The sequence below is a fragment of the Symphalangus syndactylus genome, chromosome 24 (genome assembly GCF_028878055.3).
Source record: "Symphalangus syndactylus isolate Jambi chromosome 24, NHGRI_mSymSyn1-v2.1_pri, whole genome shotgun sequence".
NCBI lineage: Eukaryota > Metazoa > Chordata > Mammalia > Primates > Hylobatidae > Symphalangus > Symphalangus syndactylus.
This window is the reverse complement of record NC_072446.2, coordinates 58,401,235-58,417,372: the sequence shown is the minus strand read 5'-3', so window position 1 is coordinate 58,417,372 and position 16,138 is coordinate 58,401,235. Positions and strand designations below refer to the sequence as shown.

General features: G+C 59.6%; 1 protein-coding gene across 8 annotated transcripts in view; it reads right to left on the bottom strand.

Moving 5' to 3' along the window:
* Positions 1 to 562: 562 nt before the first annotated feature.
* The window catches only part of RRBP1 (ribosome binding protein 1), a 68,803-nt gene continuing 53,227 nt past the window's right edge, over positions 563 to 16,138 (bottom strand). For 4 of the 8 annotated variants that reach the window (XM_055266716.2, XM_055266718.2, XM_063633924.1 and 1 more), the window contains 16 exons: positions 14,325 to 14,503; positions 14,169 to 14,203; positions 12,349 to 12,439; positions 11,420 to 11,512; positions 8,692 to 8,784; positions 8,527 to 8,610; positions 8,295 to 8,384; positions 7,550 to 7,642; positions 7,134 to 7,205; positions 6,469 to 6,564; positions 5,436 to 5,519; positions 3,567 to 3,674; positions 2,770 to 2,853; positions 2,270 to 2,368; positions 1,577 to 1,720; positions 563 to 1,105 (listed from right to left, as the gene is read on the bottom strand). In XM_055266716.2, the coding sequence (XP_055122691.2) occupies positions 1,067 to 1,105; positions 1,577 to 1,720; positions 2,270 to 2,368; positions 2,770 to 2,853; positions 3,567 to 3,674; positions 5,436 to 5,519; positions 6,469 to 6,564; positions 7,134 to 7,205; positions 7,550 to 7,642; positions 8,295 to 8,384; positions 8,527 to 8,610; positions 8,692 to 8,784; positions 11,420 to 11,512; positions 12,349 to 12,439; positions 14,169 to 14,203; positions 14,325 to 14,503 (1,484 nt within the window). In that variant the 3' untranslated portion in view covers positions 563 to 1,066. Of the gene's footprint in view, positions 1,106 to 1,576; positions 1,727 to 2,269; positions 2,369 to 2,769; positions 2,854 to 3,566; positions 3,675 to 5,435; positions 5,520 to 6,468; positions 6,565 to 7,133; positions 7,206 to 7,549; positions 7,643 to 8,294; positions 8,385 to 8,526; positions 8,611 to 8,691; positions 8,785 to 11,419; positions 11,513 to 12,348; positions 12,440 to 14,168; positions 14,204 to 14,324; positions 14,507 to 16,138 lie in introns of all 8 variants that reach the window. The other 4 variants (XM_055266720.2, XM_063633922.1, XM_055266717.2 and 1 more) reach the window with 3 other exon arrangements.

Genomic DNA, 16,138 nt, shown 5'->3' with positions numbered 1-16,138 from the left:
TCAAAGAGACACACTTCTTGGGGCCAAAGACCATGCTGTCAGGGGCCGCTGAGGACACTGGGTCTGAGGGTCGTGGCAAACCTCAGCTGGCTTCTGCAGCTGAAACTCCACCTCCCGAGGGCAGGCAGTGGGCTGCTCCAGCCCTGGCCCACCCTCCTGGGATGTGGGTGTCTGTTGAAGCCCCAGCCAGGACAGAGACCCCTTGTTCATTCCCGGACCTCCATCACACAATAACCCAGGCCACCAGCCGCGCTCACAAACCTCAGCCCCTCTGGGATGCGCGGCAGCAGTCAACATGTCTGGCTCTCAGGTGTCGGAGGCCCTGCTCCCTTATCCTGCCTGGAAGGCACTGAGGTCTGGGAGGTGACAAGGAAAACTGCTGGGGGCCCCGGAAGCAGCGAGTCTCAGCCCCACGCTATGCGGAGCTGCAGAGCCTCTGCCTTCAAAGCAGCTGAGGCCCATGCTTGCTCTCTTCCCGAGTGCGCCCCCACCCCTTGGTTCTTCATCTTGGGCCCAGCAGTGGGTGGGGGAGCCCCAGCAGAAGACCAGACGAGACCGCAGCACCGGGCACCAACGTTGGTTTTAATGGCATCAACACCCAGGAGGTCGCACGTCAGTTCTGGTTGGCAATGTCTAGGGGTGAGGGGCTGTGGCCTCCAGTCGGCCCCACAGCCTTTGAGAACTGGCTGCCCGGTCCCACCCGCTTCCCGCCCCACTGAAAAAACACGAAACGATTGCACTGACAGACAGACCCCAGAGCGCCCGGCCTCCCACACACCCACGGGGCTGTCAGAGTCAACCAGGGCTTTGGCGTCACTCGGCGGTGGCCCGGGGCTGCGCCCAGGATAGTGTTTATCAAATGTGACACAGGTTCATTTACAAACTGGGGCTCTGGAAGGTCTACTTCTGTGGCTCTAAGAGACTCTTGTCTCTCATGGCTTCTCTCGGAGCTACCGGAAGTTGGGCCTGGGTAACGCTGTGTAGGTTGGTTGGTTGGTTGATTTGTAAGGAATGTGTAAGGCATTTTGGTAAGTTGAACAGTAACTTCTTTTTCCACAGAGGAGACTCAGACAGAGGTACCCTCCTTTGAGCTGCTGCCGTCCTCCTGTGAACGAAGGCAGGTGGCGTGAGGGGGGGCTGGGCCACGAGCCACGGCAGAACCCCCTGCCCTCCACCCTGGGCCTTGGGTCCCTCCCTGGATTGACCCCCTCAAGCCACTCCAGTCCCCCGGAGAACAGGAGCCACAGACCCCTGGGGCTGGGGGACAGGAAGGACTTGGTGGGAGCTGAGGGAAACCATCAGCCTGCAGCGCAGGGGCTGGGGCACTGGCTAAGGGGCCCACACAGGTGCAAAGTGAGGACCTGGGCCAGCAGGGGGATCAGACACTCGCTTCCCAGCAAGGGAGCCCCAGAAGGGTGGGTGCTGGGCAGGGTGGGCTGAAGCCCTCGTTAGGAAGTCTCCGTCCCCACTACCTCCGCCCAGCTCTACCTCTCCCGGTCCTGCCTCCCCGGGGCTCCCGGCCCAGCGCTCCCGGCAGCTCGACTCCTCCCGCCCTGCTTTGGCGCCAGGCACGCACTGTCTTTTCCAGCTGTTCCTGCAGCTTCTTCACCGTGTCCTTCTCCCTTGCCAGCTGCTCCTGGGTCGTCTTCAGAAGCTCCTGCAGTTTTGTGGCAGCGCGCCCCAGGTCACTTGTTAACTTCTTCTCTTTTTCTAGTCTTTCCTGATGGTCAGAAGGTTGACGGGTGTCAGCCCTTGCACCAGCAGGAGGGCCACCCCCGCTATGCCCATAGGACCCTCATGCCAGGGGCTGGAGCCCTCTGGGGACACAACGAAGGCAACTCCTGGTCACCCGGAGACAGGTGGTGACAACAGGGAGGAAACCGCCCATGCTGACCGTGAGGGCTGGGTCCTGTGCTCTCAGCACCGCCAGAACTTCCTGGGGCAGGAGCAGTCTGCTCCGCACTGTCCAAGGCAGCACAGGAGACACACCCGACTACTGAGCGCCAGACATGTGGCTGAGGAACGCACTTCACGTTCTACATGATTCACATTTCAACAGCCACCAGGACCAATGGCTGCCATGTGACCATGTGACACTGCAGGGCTAGGAGTCCCCAACCCAGCCCCGGGTAGTGACAAGGGGAACCAGTGCCGAGGGCAGGCCCTGGTGGGGTCAGCTCTCCCCTTCCTGGCCCCTTTCCAAGGCCAAGAGTGGCCCCAGCCCCAGAGCAGACCCTACAGGGTGACCCCCACCCCAGCCCCTGCCTGCCTTCAGCTGTAAGGCCTCCTCTGTTTCTGAAGACTCTAGGGGGCCGGCTGTGCGGAGTTTCTCCAATTCTTCTTGTAACCGACATGCCGAGGTCTGAGCCTTGCCAGAGAGGGAAGTGGGGTCTGGGTGAGACGTCTTATAAATGGCTGTGCTGTCAAGACCCTACCGAGCACGCCTGGGGACCAGGGGCACCCCCCCAGCCTGATGGAGCAACAGCTCCATCCTGTAGCTGGATGGAATGAGTGGGCCGGACCCACAAGTTCTGACCCAGCCCCAGGCCCTCAAGGCTCCTTAGGGATGCAGACCACCCACAGAGCTCCCAAGGTGCCTCCAGCCTGTGCTCCACCTGCCCGGGCCCCACCCACTGCTGCCCAGAAGGCCCAGGCCCAGTCCAGGTGCTGCTGGGCACAGCCGGGCGGGGCAGGGCTGACCCACTCATTCCCTGGAGACTCAGGGCCCAGGGGCTGATGGGGGCTGAGAGCCACCAGGCAGGGCCTGACCTCCTCAAACTCGGCTGTGAGCTTCTGCCGCTGCGTCTGCTCATCCTCCAGGATGGCTTCTGTCCGCTCCAGCTGCGTCTTTAGCTGTGCAAACACCACAAACATAACCCGGCAGCCCGGTGAGGAACCCTCCAGGGGCCCAGGGATCCAGCACAGGCCCCACTCTCTAGCTGCTTCTAGCTTCCCCTTTCCCTGCCCCAACGCTCCCTTTGCTGGGGAGAGGGCACCTCAGCCTCTGGTACAGACTTGGGTGTGGCTCAGGAGCAGCTGATGGGGCCTCTACAACCTCAGGGGCCTTTAATGAGACTCACAGGACAAGAAAGATGCCTCCGAGCCCTGGCCCCACGACAATCCCCTTAGCAGCCACACCATGGCCACCCTAGGGACACGCCCTGCCTCTTGGTGAGGGCTCTTGGTGGCTATCGCCTCTCTAAAGAGCGAATATCCTGCTAGCGATGTCCCAGCTGGGGTTGCAGTGGGAGACAGTCCCCTTTGGTGGCTGCAGACCCTGCCCAGGGCTGCTCCCCAGCCCTGTAGGTGCAGACCCCAAATCGCCGACTCCCTCTTCGAGTCCCACCTCCCCCCACTCCTCCAGGCTCTCCACCTGGCCACCTTCCTGCCCCGTGCTCTGTGGCTTTCTCCGAACCTGGACGACCCACATGGGGCAAAGCAGGGTGGGGTGGGGAAGCAGTGGAGGCTGGAGCAGCCGGTGCGGGGTTTAGTCAGAACAGAGGCAGCAGGGCCTGCTCTCTTCCTAGGGTTAGCGATGTGTCTGGGGACCAGCTCACCACCCTAACCTGAACGGGGTCCTGCTCGGCTTGGGGGGCCTCTGGGGAGGAAGCTGGGGCCCCAGCTATGTCACCATCCTCTACGTGGCTCTTCATTTCACTCAACTGCTGCCTGACCTGGAACAGGAAGGGGTGTGTTTGCAAATGCACGGCCAGTCGCACACCCACCATGCTCACTCCTGCAGGGACCCCCTCGGAGGACCATGGCTGCTCTCAACAGCCAAAGTCCCTTCAGGGGACCTGGCTTAGTAATTGTGACCTATGGCTGGGTCCCCTCCCGGCCCCCCGCCAACCTGAGCCAAACCAAGGCCACCAAGCATCTGGGCTAATGAGACCCATGTGCTCTGCTCCAAGCCCAACCGGAGGGGAGCCCTCCCCCCTGGGAGTGAGGTGACCCCGAAGGGCATGGCCCACAGAGTAAATGAATCCGAATGGAACGAGGGGGTGGCCGCCACACTGTCTACACCCCTCGTTTCTCCTTCAAGGACACAGTCCACTGCTCAGAGCCCTTTCTGGGGTCTAGAAAAGATTATGAGATGACATTCTTGCCTAACAAGGTCCCCCACCCCTGAGCTCCATCACTGGGGGTGGGTGACATATCTGGTTGCCCCCAAACCACTGGGCCTGCAATTTGAAAGGCAGGTGTCACTCGAGAGGCTCAGGGAGAGGTTCCAATTGGAGACCTGGGTGGGGCCCTTGGCATAAGCTCCCCAGGGAACATGGGAGGTCTCAGAGCCTGCGCTGAGGGGCCACCCCAGGTACATGGGAACCCCAGACATTCTTCCCTCCCTCTGAACAGCCCCTCCCAATGCAAATGCCAAACTGCACAGCTGGAAGACAACAGAAACTCCAGGGGGTTTGCTCTGCACACCCCCGCCCGGGCCACGCCCCCGGGGCCTGTTACCCAGACTTCGCTCAGCCAAGGCTTCAGTGAGTGGCCCCTAGACACAGGAGGAGACCTGCCTGGGCAGCACTGCCCTCTGGTGTTCTGGCCCGGGGAAGACCTGAATGACCAAGGGGGACCGAGGGTGTTGGGAGTGTGTGCCGGACTCACTGGCTGCTGCAGGGGGAATGCCAGCCCATTTTTATTTAAAATTTCCCAATTTCTCCCTGTTGACAACTAATTCAAGATTTAAAAAAACACCGCAGATCAAACAGAACATGTCTGCGGCCTCACGGGGTGCTGCTCACAACACCAGCCTTGGGGCGGTACCACATCTGGTGAGGCTGGGTGGAACCTGCCAAGGAGCTGGGACTTGGCATCAGACACCTGAGCTAAACACCAGGAGGGACTCAAGAGGCCGCCTGCACAGGCACAGCTCCTGTGGTCTGCCAATGGGGCTGCTCTCTGCACCCGGCAGCTGGTACGGGGGCCGGGCGTGGAGCAGGTCTTCCCTGCATGCCTGTGACTGAATTGATCTGAGCTGTCACTGAGGTGAGAAAACCCACAGAAGGCACGGGACTTGCTGAGAGCCCCAGGGCGATGGGTGGCCAGGCCAGGAGGAACCCCCAGGCTTCCCGGTCTTGTGATGCCAGGGACTGCAACGTCCCTGATGCCCCCAGGTGACTACAATGGGCTCACGGGGAATGCAGACGCCCAGAGCTCTCGCTACCTTCAACAGGGGACCAGATGGCCAGGGGACGAGAGATGGAGTGGGAGCACCCTGGTCCCAACAGCCACAGGCCCAGCTCAGAGTTCTGGGCAAATGTGCAGGAAGGCCCACAGAAGCTGGCTCCATGCTTCTCAACGGGTGACACTGTCCCTTCCCTAGGCTTTGTTTATCTTTGAGTGGACACAAATGCATGACTGGCAAATGCATCTCACACATGCAACACCCCAGGTCCCACTCCTGGCATGGGGACATGGAGGCCACCTACCAGGGCAAGCTCATCGCTCTGTTTCTGGGCTTCGCTCTTGGCGGCATCGAGCTGAGATTGAGATTCTAGGAGAAGCTGCCTCAGCTTGGGGAGAAAACAGAGGCAGGTGATGGGAAAAAAGGAGAGAAAAGGAGAAAACCAGTCACCATGAGTTAGCGCCAAAACAGAACCTAATACATCCACTTGACCAAAACCCTGAGGAGGGTCACAGCATCGGGCTGGCACAGGGCTCGCCAGGCTTCCTACAGCTACAATTTCTTTTTTGAGGACTTAGAAGAATGGTGTTCACTGCATACCTCTTTTAGGCCTTCACAAATGTTTACTGATTATCTCCGGCAAAAAAGGGCCAAAAGTTTGAGATGATTTTTTTTTCAGAGATGGTCTCAATCTGTCGTTCATGCCGGTCTTGAACTCTTGGGCAATCCTCCTGCGTCAGCCTCCTAAGCAGCTGGGACTGGAGGTGCCCACCACTGTGCCTGGCTTTTTTTTTTTTTTTTTTTTTTTTTGGTAGAGATAGGGTCTTGCTATGTTGCCCAGGCCGGTCTCGAATTTCTGGCCTCGAGCAACCCACCTCAGCCTTTCAAAGTGCTGGGATTACAGGCATGAGCCGCTGTGCCTGGCCCAAAAGTTTAAGATTAAACCAGAATTGGGATACTGGGCTTGTGCTTCTGCTTCTGAAGAGCAGAAAAAGTATCAGATCTAAATCCACTCCCCACCAGATATGACATCAGCAAGCCAGGCAGAGAGTCCCCTTGCGGAGGGATAGCCTAGAATGTCAAACGCCTCCCTCAGGGCAGGGCTGCCTGGCTCTGCCCCTGTCCTGGCTGGGAGGCTGCCTTTTTGAAACCTGCCCTGAGACACACCTCAGGCCTGCCAGCCCAATAAGGGACCTGCGAGGCTTTGGGCAAATGCCTGAGGACTCGGACTTCAAGGCTTATGTCAACGACAGCTGCTCGCACAGGGCTGAGGAGCAGCTAAGGCAGGACTGCAGCTCTGCTGGGCAGGGGCTGCACTCCTTGCGGGGCAGACTCACCCCTGCCACCTCCTTGGCGTAGTTCTGGCACTCGGCGCTGGCGGCTGCCATGTGCTTTTCCAGCTCTGCCTCCAAATGTGACGTGTGCTCCCTCACCTGGACAGACACACAGACATGCACACGCATGTGCCAGCAGCCTCTGCTCAAAGGGCACTAACCTCAGGGAGCAGGATGGCCCTGTTATAGGTGAGGGCTCTCGGGAGATCCCTGAGGCCCACCAGCTACCAAGCAATGAGAAACTAGTTCGCGGCAAGGGAGCCCCTTACTGAAAGTGGCAGGCTGCACCCGGGCACTCCTGGGGACTGACATGCTCTTAGATTTACTTGCAAAGGTAGGTACCAAGGGTACCTTCTCTAGGGCTCCCTGTGGCGTCTGAAGGGGGCAGTGGGGCCACCTTGACTGTGAAGGCCGTGGCAGGAGCCCTGTTCACCAGGGCTGGGCAGGTCTGCACAGGGCCCGTGGCTGGGTCTCAGGGTCCTCTGAGGTAGTAAATGTCTCTCATTAAGGAAAAACAGGAAGGACAAGATCCCTTGGCTTGAGAGAGAATGCCTCTCTTAAGGCACACGGTCCATGAGGAAGAAATAAGTGAAGTGCCCTCTGCATTAATGTCACTTCCGAAGAGGCTCCCGGGACAAGAGACAGAGTTCTCTGAGCAGAGCACAGACCTGGTCCGAACTTTCAAGTTCTCCCTTTAGCTTCTCTACAATCTCTTCGAGATGTTTCACTGTGACCCGTGACTACAAAGCAAGGGAAAGGCTCCGTCAGACACAAGCACCTGGGGGTGTCTCCTTCCGAGGCCATATTGGGACCCGAACAGGACTGACCCAACTTAGGAAGCCCCGGGGATGCCCACTCCGCCCAGCTGGGACGGTCACCCTGGCGCCATCTGGCAGTGTCTTCCTAGGCGGGGGCCTCCTGGAGGACGGACTGAGCTGTCATCCCGCAACTGTGCTTCATAGGGTGTCGTGGAAAAGCCCCACCGAGACACACGAGTCTCACAGGTGACAGAGACAATCCTGTCAACTCTCCCCTGGGCTTCATGTGCTCCACGGCGCCGGGAGGCAGGCAGGGCTGCATATACCTTCCGGAGCTCCTCCTCTGCGGCGCCCACCTTGGCCCTCCACACCTGCTCCTCCTCCTCCACGCTCTTCTGCAGGTCTCTGAGCATGCCCTCCTGGGGGGAAACCGAGCTGAGGCAGGGCCCTCTCCCTCCCGGGACCCGCACCACACAACCACATCTTCCTGTCCCTGCAGCCCTGGTGACCTGCCATGCTCCCCCTGCTGACTTCATGAGCGCCAGCATTAGGTGGGGAGGGAAGGCAGCCACTGTCCTGGGAGGGAGGTCCTCTGGCCAGTGGGCCAGTGTGGCTGCAGTGCCACGCAAGGAAATGAGGTCTGTGACCTGCACAGGACCACTAGGACGCTTGTTACTGCCGGGGTTTGCCATCAGCACCAAGTGTGCCAGCAGCCCAGGATGAGGAGCACAGGATGGGCCGGCCAGAGAGTGGGCTGGACCTGGCATTGCTCTTAGAGTCACAAAGGGGGTTCAACCTGGCAGTCACCAGCTGCTTACCCCGTCCTTCCCCTTCCCCAGCTTAGAGACCGGCCCCAAACCTTCACCTTGGCCCTCTCTTCAGCTTAGACACAATGACGACCTCAGAGGGCACCATCCATTCCCTTTACCATGCAGCCGAAGAACGGGGCCCAGAGTCACGAGGCCAGTGGGCTTTTCCAAAACACCAGGCCACCTCCTGCCCCATAGGCCCCGAAGCTCTCCTTCCCTGCAGCCTCCCGGGATGCCCAGCTGACAGGTTCCCAGTGCTCACCGTCTCCGCCAGGATGCTGCGGTACTGGTCACACTCGGCCTGCAGTGTGCTCTGCGTCTCCTCGGCCTCCCTCAACTTGGAGGCCAGGTCCTGAGAGAGGGAAGAACAGGCATTTAGTTAGCCACACACATAGGTTCTTCTCTTGGCTTTCCATTGAAATGACTTGGGGCAGCCCCTCTTCCTGGGGACAGGGGAGCCCGACAGAGGACCCTTGCCAGGCAGCCACACTTACTGAGGAGGGCTCCGCGGGAGCTGGCGGGTGCTTCAGCAGCGTGGGGCCTTTCTCTTTGAGATCCTGTAGCCACTCGGTGTAATTCTGCAACGAAACACATTCGGTGAGACCCGGGGACGTTCCCTGGGAACTGTGAGGTCCCCGGGAACCACCCTCCCCTCCTACCTGTTGTGCCAAGACAGAGAGTTCTGGGAGCAGAGCCAGCAGGGCCTCCATGGTCTGCGCCTCCATCAGACTGAGCTGCTTCTCCGATTCCTCCTAGGGGGTGGGTGGGGAAGAGCGGAAGGTGTTCAGCTGTGGAGGTGTGGGGCACCTCCCCAGGTCTTTACTGATATGCCCAGGTCTCTGCCCCAGAAAGGGCACATCCTCAGCTCTTCAGGGAAGCGACAAGAATCAAAGGAGAAGATGAGGCTCCATGGGGCTGACTGTAAGCAGAGGGGTTACCCAGCCTGTGTCTGGTCCATTTTCAAACAGACTATGCTCTGATGAAAGGAGCATACTGGGTCAGGCCAAGATGGCAGGTGCCAGCTCCCGGGACATCTCCCAGCAGGGACAGTCTCCACCAGCTCTCACTTCCCGAGCTCTCTGGGCATGTGTGCATGTGTGGGGGAATTTAGGGGGGCCCCAGTTGATATGTGGGAGCCAGGGGAGGAAGAAGGGATGGGAGGACACTCATGGCCCCCAATGTTTTGGAATCTAGAGCTGTGATGGGGATGGGGGTGAAGGCAGGGAAGCGGTGCGTCTGCTGGCGGCACCATGGTTAGGGGCTAGTGGCAGCCAGGAAGGGGCAACCCAGAGAGGCTCATCTCCAGCCACCCTGGAGAGGGAGGACCAGCATTCCCCCTCTGCAGAGGGAGAAGCCCACTCACTCAAAGGAGACAGGGACTTTGCACCTTGTGCCATGCTGGGTCGGACACCCCCTCGGTCCTCAACGAAGAGCCAGCGGCCCCCATTCAAAGCACAGCAAAGAAAAGGAAACAAAAGGAAACAAAGGGGGCCCGACGGAATCATGAAGCAAAGCCTAGGACCACAGTGTCCCCGGGGAGACAGCTGGGCCCTCCCACACCCCGAGGGGATGGCTGCTGGAGTAACAGCCTGTGTCTGGCCCTGCCACCACCTGGACAGGCCTGGCCTAAAACCCAGGGAGGCCCCAGGAACTCCATCTGGATCAGAGCCGATGGAGTGTAACTCCCCCAAGCAGAGTCCTGGAATGTGCGTGAAGGATGCTGACCATCAGACACCCAGCCTGAGCGCAGCGCCCTCTGGCCTGACGCACACCTGAGAAGTGGGCCCTTCCTGGCTGGCCAAGTTATCCACAGGTAGGGCCTGTGACCCATGTGGACCCTTGACCTCATGACCACCACCGAGGCTTCTAGTTGTGAGTCACGGCAAGCTGGAGACCCAGAGGCCACCTTCTATCTGGATGTGTGACCACGATCAAGTCAGGTGACATCTCTGGTCACAGCTTCATCTACCACATGGTAGCCAGACAGTCTCTGAGGTCACTGGGGGCTACAAGGCCAAGATTCTAGGAGTCTAACCATAGCTCTCACAGGGCGGCCTCAAGCCATCCTTCACCTCCTGCCCTAGCTAGTGGTCCTCATCTGATGCAACCCTCAGGCTTCCGGGGAGTCACTGCAAAGCTCCTGCCATCGGGGCAGATACTCTCCGTGAGGGAGGCTGGGAGGGGAGGCCCTTTCATGAGGTAGGAAAATGTGTGTGACCTCAAAGTGTGGGCAGGGCCTTTAGTCGCAGCTGCTGCTGGCCATGTCCCCTGGCCAGAGCCTCCTCACTGGCTCCTGGACGGCCCAGCACCCCAGAGGCAACCCGTGGGCTCAGACACCGGGAGACGCCTGCACACGCCCCACCTGGACAGCACGGAGCGCGGGGCCAACGCAGCCTCTGTTCCCCGAGTGCTCGCTGCAAACAATGTCCTCCCCTCTGTGACTTACAGACTCTTCATGGGACTGGGAGTGGTGGCTCACGCCTGTAATCCCCACACTTTGGGAGGCCAAGGCAGGCAGATCCCTTGAGGTCAGGAGTTGGAGACCAACCTGGCCAACATGGCAAAACCCCATCTCTACAAAACATGCAAAACTTAGCCGGGCGTGGTGGTGCACACCTGTAATCCCAGCTGCTAGAGAGGCTGAGGCAGGAGAATCGCTTGAACCCAGGAGGCAGGGGTTGGAGTGACCTGAGATCACGCCACTGCACTCCAGCCTGGGCGACAGAGCAAGATGCCGTCCCAAAAAGAAGACTCTTCACAGAGACCCCCCGGCCATGACTTCAGAGGCCCAAGCAGCAGGATTACCCCGACAAAAGGACACACAACAGAACTAACACCAAAAAAGGTCACAAAGAGTGCAGCCTCAGGCTCACTGCCTCCAGTCCCACCCAAGCAGCTCTGTACCCTCAGCCAGAGGGACCGGCACGGAGAAGCCCATCAAGGGGGCACCCCCATCCCTCTCTCGGAAAGGAGCAAGTGAAGAAGGGAAGGAGGGCAGGGAAAGAGGTGGGAGCGGGAGGCGGATGTAGAGCCGTGGTCTGGTGTGGACTCAGGAGCTCTGAGGTCAAGGCCACTCTGCGCACTTAGTGCACTTTGTGCGTCCTAGTGCACCTGTGCGTCTGTACGTCCTAGTGCCTGTGTCTGTCCTAGTGCCTGTGTGTCCTAGTGCATCTGTGCGTCCTAGTGCGTCTGTGCGTGCTTCTGTGCATCCTAGTGCGTCTGTGCATCCTAGTGCTTCTATGCGTTCCTAGTGCCTCTGTGTGTTTGTCCTAGTGCATCTGTGCGTCCTAGTGCATCTGGTGTCCTAGTGCGTCTGTACGTCTTAGTGCATTTGTGCGTCCTAGTGCACTTTGCATGGTAAGGGTGTGAGTGTGGTTGGGCTCTGACCTTGGCCTGGGTCAGGGAGTGCAGCTTCTCCTTGCAGGCCTGCTCGGCCGTGGCCAGTGCCTCCATGGCCTTCCAGTTCTTCTCCCGGAGGTCCTGGAGGGGACACAGGTGAAAGGTCAGCAGCCTGAGCTGGTCAGTCGCTGACACATCCCCCACGAGCTGCCTAAGCTGGTGTCAGAAAGGACAGGGCCCAGAGACCCTCCCTGATGCCACCCTGGCCCACAGAGGACCCGCCACGGGACAAAAGGCCCTTTCCTTGGCCCATGACCATGGTGCCTGCACATAAGGCCTGGGTGCCGTAGCCAGAGGTGGGCAGCATGGCACAGGGTGAAGACACCACCAGCCAGAGGGAGGAGGGAGGGCCAGCCTGCGTCCTCAGAGGGAAGAGGTTCCTGCCACCAAATGGTTAGTGCTGATCCCTCGGGCCAGCTCTGGCGGAGCCTGGCACAGGGAGGCCAAGGTCAGGGCCTGCCTTGGGAAGCTGCAGCCTCTGCAGGGAGCAACCAGGCCAGCCAGCAAGCCCGGTTCTGTGAGAAGAGGGCAGCAGGGTGTGGCCGAGGCCACACCAGGACAGCAGTCATGCCACCTGCCCAGCTTCTACATCCCGTTCTCCTGGGACCAGGATCCCCACTTAGGGTGACCCTGTGACTCAGGCCAGGCCAACGGCACACTGTCCCCACCCCAGGGATGACTCCACGCTTGAGCGAGTGGCACAGGCTGATCCACAGGCAGTCAGCCCTGGGTCTTTGGTGGAACTCCGGGGTGGGCAGAAGCACCCCCCAGACCCTGGACCCCCACAGCACAATGGGGTGTAGAAACACAAGCTCGGCCTTCCCAAGTCCGGAGTAGATGCCACACAGCAGAACCTTTCCCGGCTCCACCTACGCTGCCCTGGCCCGTCCGTCCCCGCCTGTGCCTGCCGCACTCACATTGTTCTTCACTTTCTGCTGCTCCACGGCCTCCCTGAGCTCGGTGGCCTCCTTCTCCAGACCCGACACCTGGGACTCCAGCTCCTTGAGGCTGAAGGGACACAGAGAGGTCACCGCCCAGGCTCCAAGGGGCTACAGCCCCCACAGATCCCACCTGAGGCCCCATCCAGGGAGGAGCACCTTCGAGGCTGAACCATCTGGCCAGGGACAGTCCCCTCTGGCTGCCCCCACCTCATGCAGTGTGAGCTCCCAGGGAAGCCTGAGCAGCCCCCAACCCCCTCCCCTCCCCCCCATCCACAGCACTGACCCCAGAGCTGTCACCAGAGTCCCAGTTGGTGACACCGGAGAGTTGGGTTTTCAGGAGAGGTGGAATCGTGACCCTGCCCTCAGAGCTCTCCTGGGGCCCTCACAGCTTTTCCCTCCAATCCCCACATCATGTGACAGCCTCCGCCGGCAAATCACCCCAAGAGCGTCCCCAAAAGAATGAGACCCCAAGGAATAGGCGTCAGCAGGCCAGTGGCAAGGACACACTGACAATCACGCCCTTGGCAGCCACTGCCCGAGTTCCAGAATATCTGGGGCTGAATCACTCCTCTCTACTCCAGAGCAGCATGGCCCAGCCTACACACAACTTTCAGATCAACTGTTTGAGAAGGAAATAAAAGCACCAATTTCTGCCAGACACATCTACATGATGCAAGAAAATTCAAATTGATCCTAACTACAACATGAGTTAATTATCCTAGTAATATGCTGTGTGGCCCAAGAATCTGATCTTAAAACACAAGAGCAAAACAATAACCTCTCTACCCCAACAAACACCACCAGGAGAAACAAAGTTTGCCCATGCTTTTTGGGAAAGGAAGGTGGACAAGGTTTGGTTGTGGGTCATTCTGGGCCCTCAGGGCGGCTGGCTTCCTTTCCCAGTCCCCAAGCCGCAGAGCCCAATGCCAGGGAACACGGACTGTGGCCTGGAGAGCTGCCTCTGCTGAGAGGCACACAGGGGAGGTGCTTCTTTGGTGACAAGGGAACTTTGTGAACTGATGGCACCTGACTGTGTGCGAGGGAATGCAGGATACCCTCCATGCCTCCTCCACCTGCTGCTGCATGGACCCCTAGCCATGGCGGCCAGGACCTGCCTCCCGAGACTGTGGGCATGTGCTACAGGAGGCGAGCCCCAGAAGTGACGGTCACAAGGACTCCGGCCCCAACTCGAGCCACCCCACCCAGGTGTTGGCTCCGGCCTTAGCAACAGCAAACAAACACTCCCCGAGCATGGCCTGGCGCTGGTGCTGCTGACACGGAGGGAAACAAGGTCTGGCCAGCAGTGACGTCACCTCACAGATGGAGGAAAACAACCCTGAGACGCTGCCAGCTCTGCCCCGACGCCTCGAACCTGTGCTCCAGCAGCAAGCCTGGGTTCGCCATTATGGGTTGTGCAACCATTTTTCCTGTTAAGAGTTCCTGACCTCAGCCCCTAAAATCCCTTACTCGTACACACAGAACCTCTGACCAGTCAGTCCCTTCCCACAGAGAGATGGACGGGTGGATGGACGGACGGCAGGCGGCAGGGGGTGCTCCCGCCTGGCTGAGGCCACTCGAACGATGTGATCGTGAAGCTCTCTGCAAGGCCGCCTTCTTTCCCGCCCAGGCCTGTCCCCGTCCTCTAAATCACCGGAGGATGGGGGAGGGAAGGGAGCCTCTGAAAGGGGCTCTTCTGCAGAGGACCTGAGCACCCTCCTGAAAACCCTGGCCCCCAAGGGTCTTTGGTCCCCCGGGCTGAGGCTCAAGTGAGTAGGCAGGGTGCTTCCCCAGCTTACCGAGTCTGCTGCTGGTCAGCCTCCGCCTGGCTGGCCTGGAATGAGAGACAAAAAGCTCCTTGGTCTCCAGGAGACTCATCTCCCGCAGCGGGGCTAGTCCACCCACCTGCTGGATGAGTTCCCTTTCCTCCCCGTGGCCCCAGGCAGGAGGCTGACCTGGGCGTCCTGGGCGTCCTGCGCCTGGCCCGCCTCCAGCAGGGCCTCGATGGAACGGATTCTCTCTGTGAGCTGGGAGTTCTCTGCCTTGGCCTCCTGGAGCTGCCCGCGGAGACCACTCAGCTCCTCGCATTTGCTGCGCACCTCCGCCTCGGAGGACTGTAACTTGCTGTGCAGCTCTGGTGCAGAGGAAGGGAAACGAGAGAAGTTAAGAGACTGCAAACCCCGGGGGGTGGGGAGGATGCCCTCACTGCTGCCCTCTTAGCACACGTGGGGCACCGAGGGCTTCCTCCCGCCTCCTCTGTGTGTCTGGGGCTCTTAAGACATACTACTGACCACTGGGGCCTCTTGTTAGCTGTTGAGGAAAGTGCCACTCTGGCATCACTTCTGAGAACCGTCAGGGTAGAATACAACGCTCTCAGGACACTCATGAGAAAATGATAGAGAGTGGAAATGGACTCCAGCTGAGGCTTTTAAAGATTCATCTTCTAGAAGACTCTTTTTCTTACTGAGACCAGAAGTTCCTTAGAAAGTGGCTAAGTGGACCCCACTGCCACACCTCCCCCACCTCCCTGGCTGGGTCTCCCCCAACCCCCAAGACCTCTTCACAGTCGAAAAAGGCCAGGGGGTGACTTTTCTGCCCTGGGCCCCTTTCTCCCCTTGAGGCGTCCTCCTCCCCAGGTGACCTCAGACAGTCCCGTGGGTCTAAGTGTCATCTTCGTGCCTCTGAGGCTGCACTCTCCCCAACCCCAGGCTCTGCCATCTGCCACTTCTAAATGAAGCTCTAGTTAGACAACGCAAACCCAACATCCTGACCTCCCAGGACTCCTCATCTTCCTCCCTCGCCCACTGCCGAAGCCTACAAGCCCACACCCGCCATCTGTCAAGCTGCCCTCTTCACTAGCACCTCTGCGGCCACCTGGGCGCTGCCCTGTTGCCTTGGGCCTCGACAACTGCAAGGCCTCATCCCTGGTCTCCACGGGCCACTCCTGCCCCTCTGGTCTGTTTTCCACCTGGTGCCAGCGTCCAGAAGCGCCAATGAGACCACTTCATCTCCTGCCCCAAGCACTTCTGTCACACTTTCCACAGTGCCCAAGCTCCTCAGAGGGAGGGTGACCTGGCCCTGCCCTGCCACCAGCCTTCTCCTTCCAGCTACACTTGTTAGCCCATTTCTCACACAGGCCAAGTCAGTTCATTCCCAACTCTGGGCCCTGTGCTGCCTCTGCCATGCATCCCCTCCTGCCTCAAAGAGTCTCCAGGACCACGCAATCTAAAGCCATGCCCAGCCCTCTGGAGCAGGGGCCAGCAAGCTGGGGCCGTGCCTCCCAATCTCCATTTTTCCAAGTGATATCAATGAAGCTTTCTTTGAACACAGCCGGGCGCCTCTGTTCAGCAGGTATTAATGGGCACTTTTGCCCACTGTGGCAGAGCTGAGCAGTTGTGACAGAGACTGGCCAGAAGCATTCACCATCCATCCCTCACAGCAACAGTTGCCAACCCTGCCCTGAACACAGTCCCTGTGTAGAGGGCCCTGCTGTGCAACCCCGTCCTTGCAGGTGACCCTGCCGTGTAACCCCCAGTCCAGCCCAGCCCGGCACCCGCGGCAGTGCTCGGCCTGGGGAGTGGCTCGGGAAGCACCAGTGAGCCAAGGGCCACAGGCCTCTCACTGCACCTTCAGCTCCCTTTCTCCAAGGGCTCTTGGCCCTCCATCCCTGTCACCCTTTCCATGATCGACTGGAGCAAGGGAACCACGGGCTTGTAAACGCCGCCTGGCCTCCCGGGCTGACTGAGCTGGGAGGGTAGAAAGGCCCAGA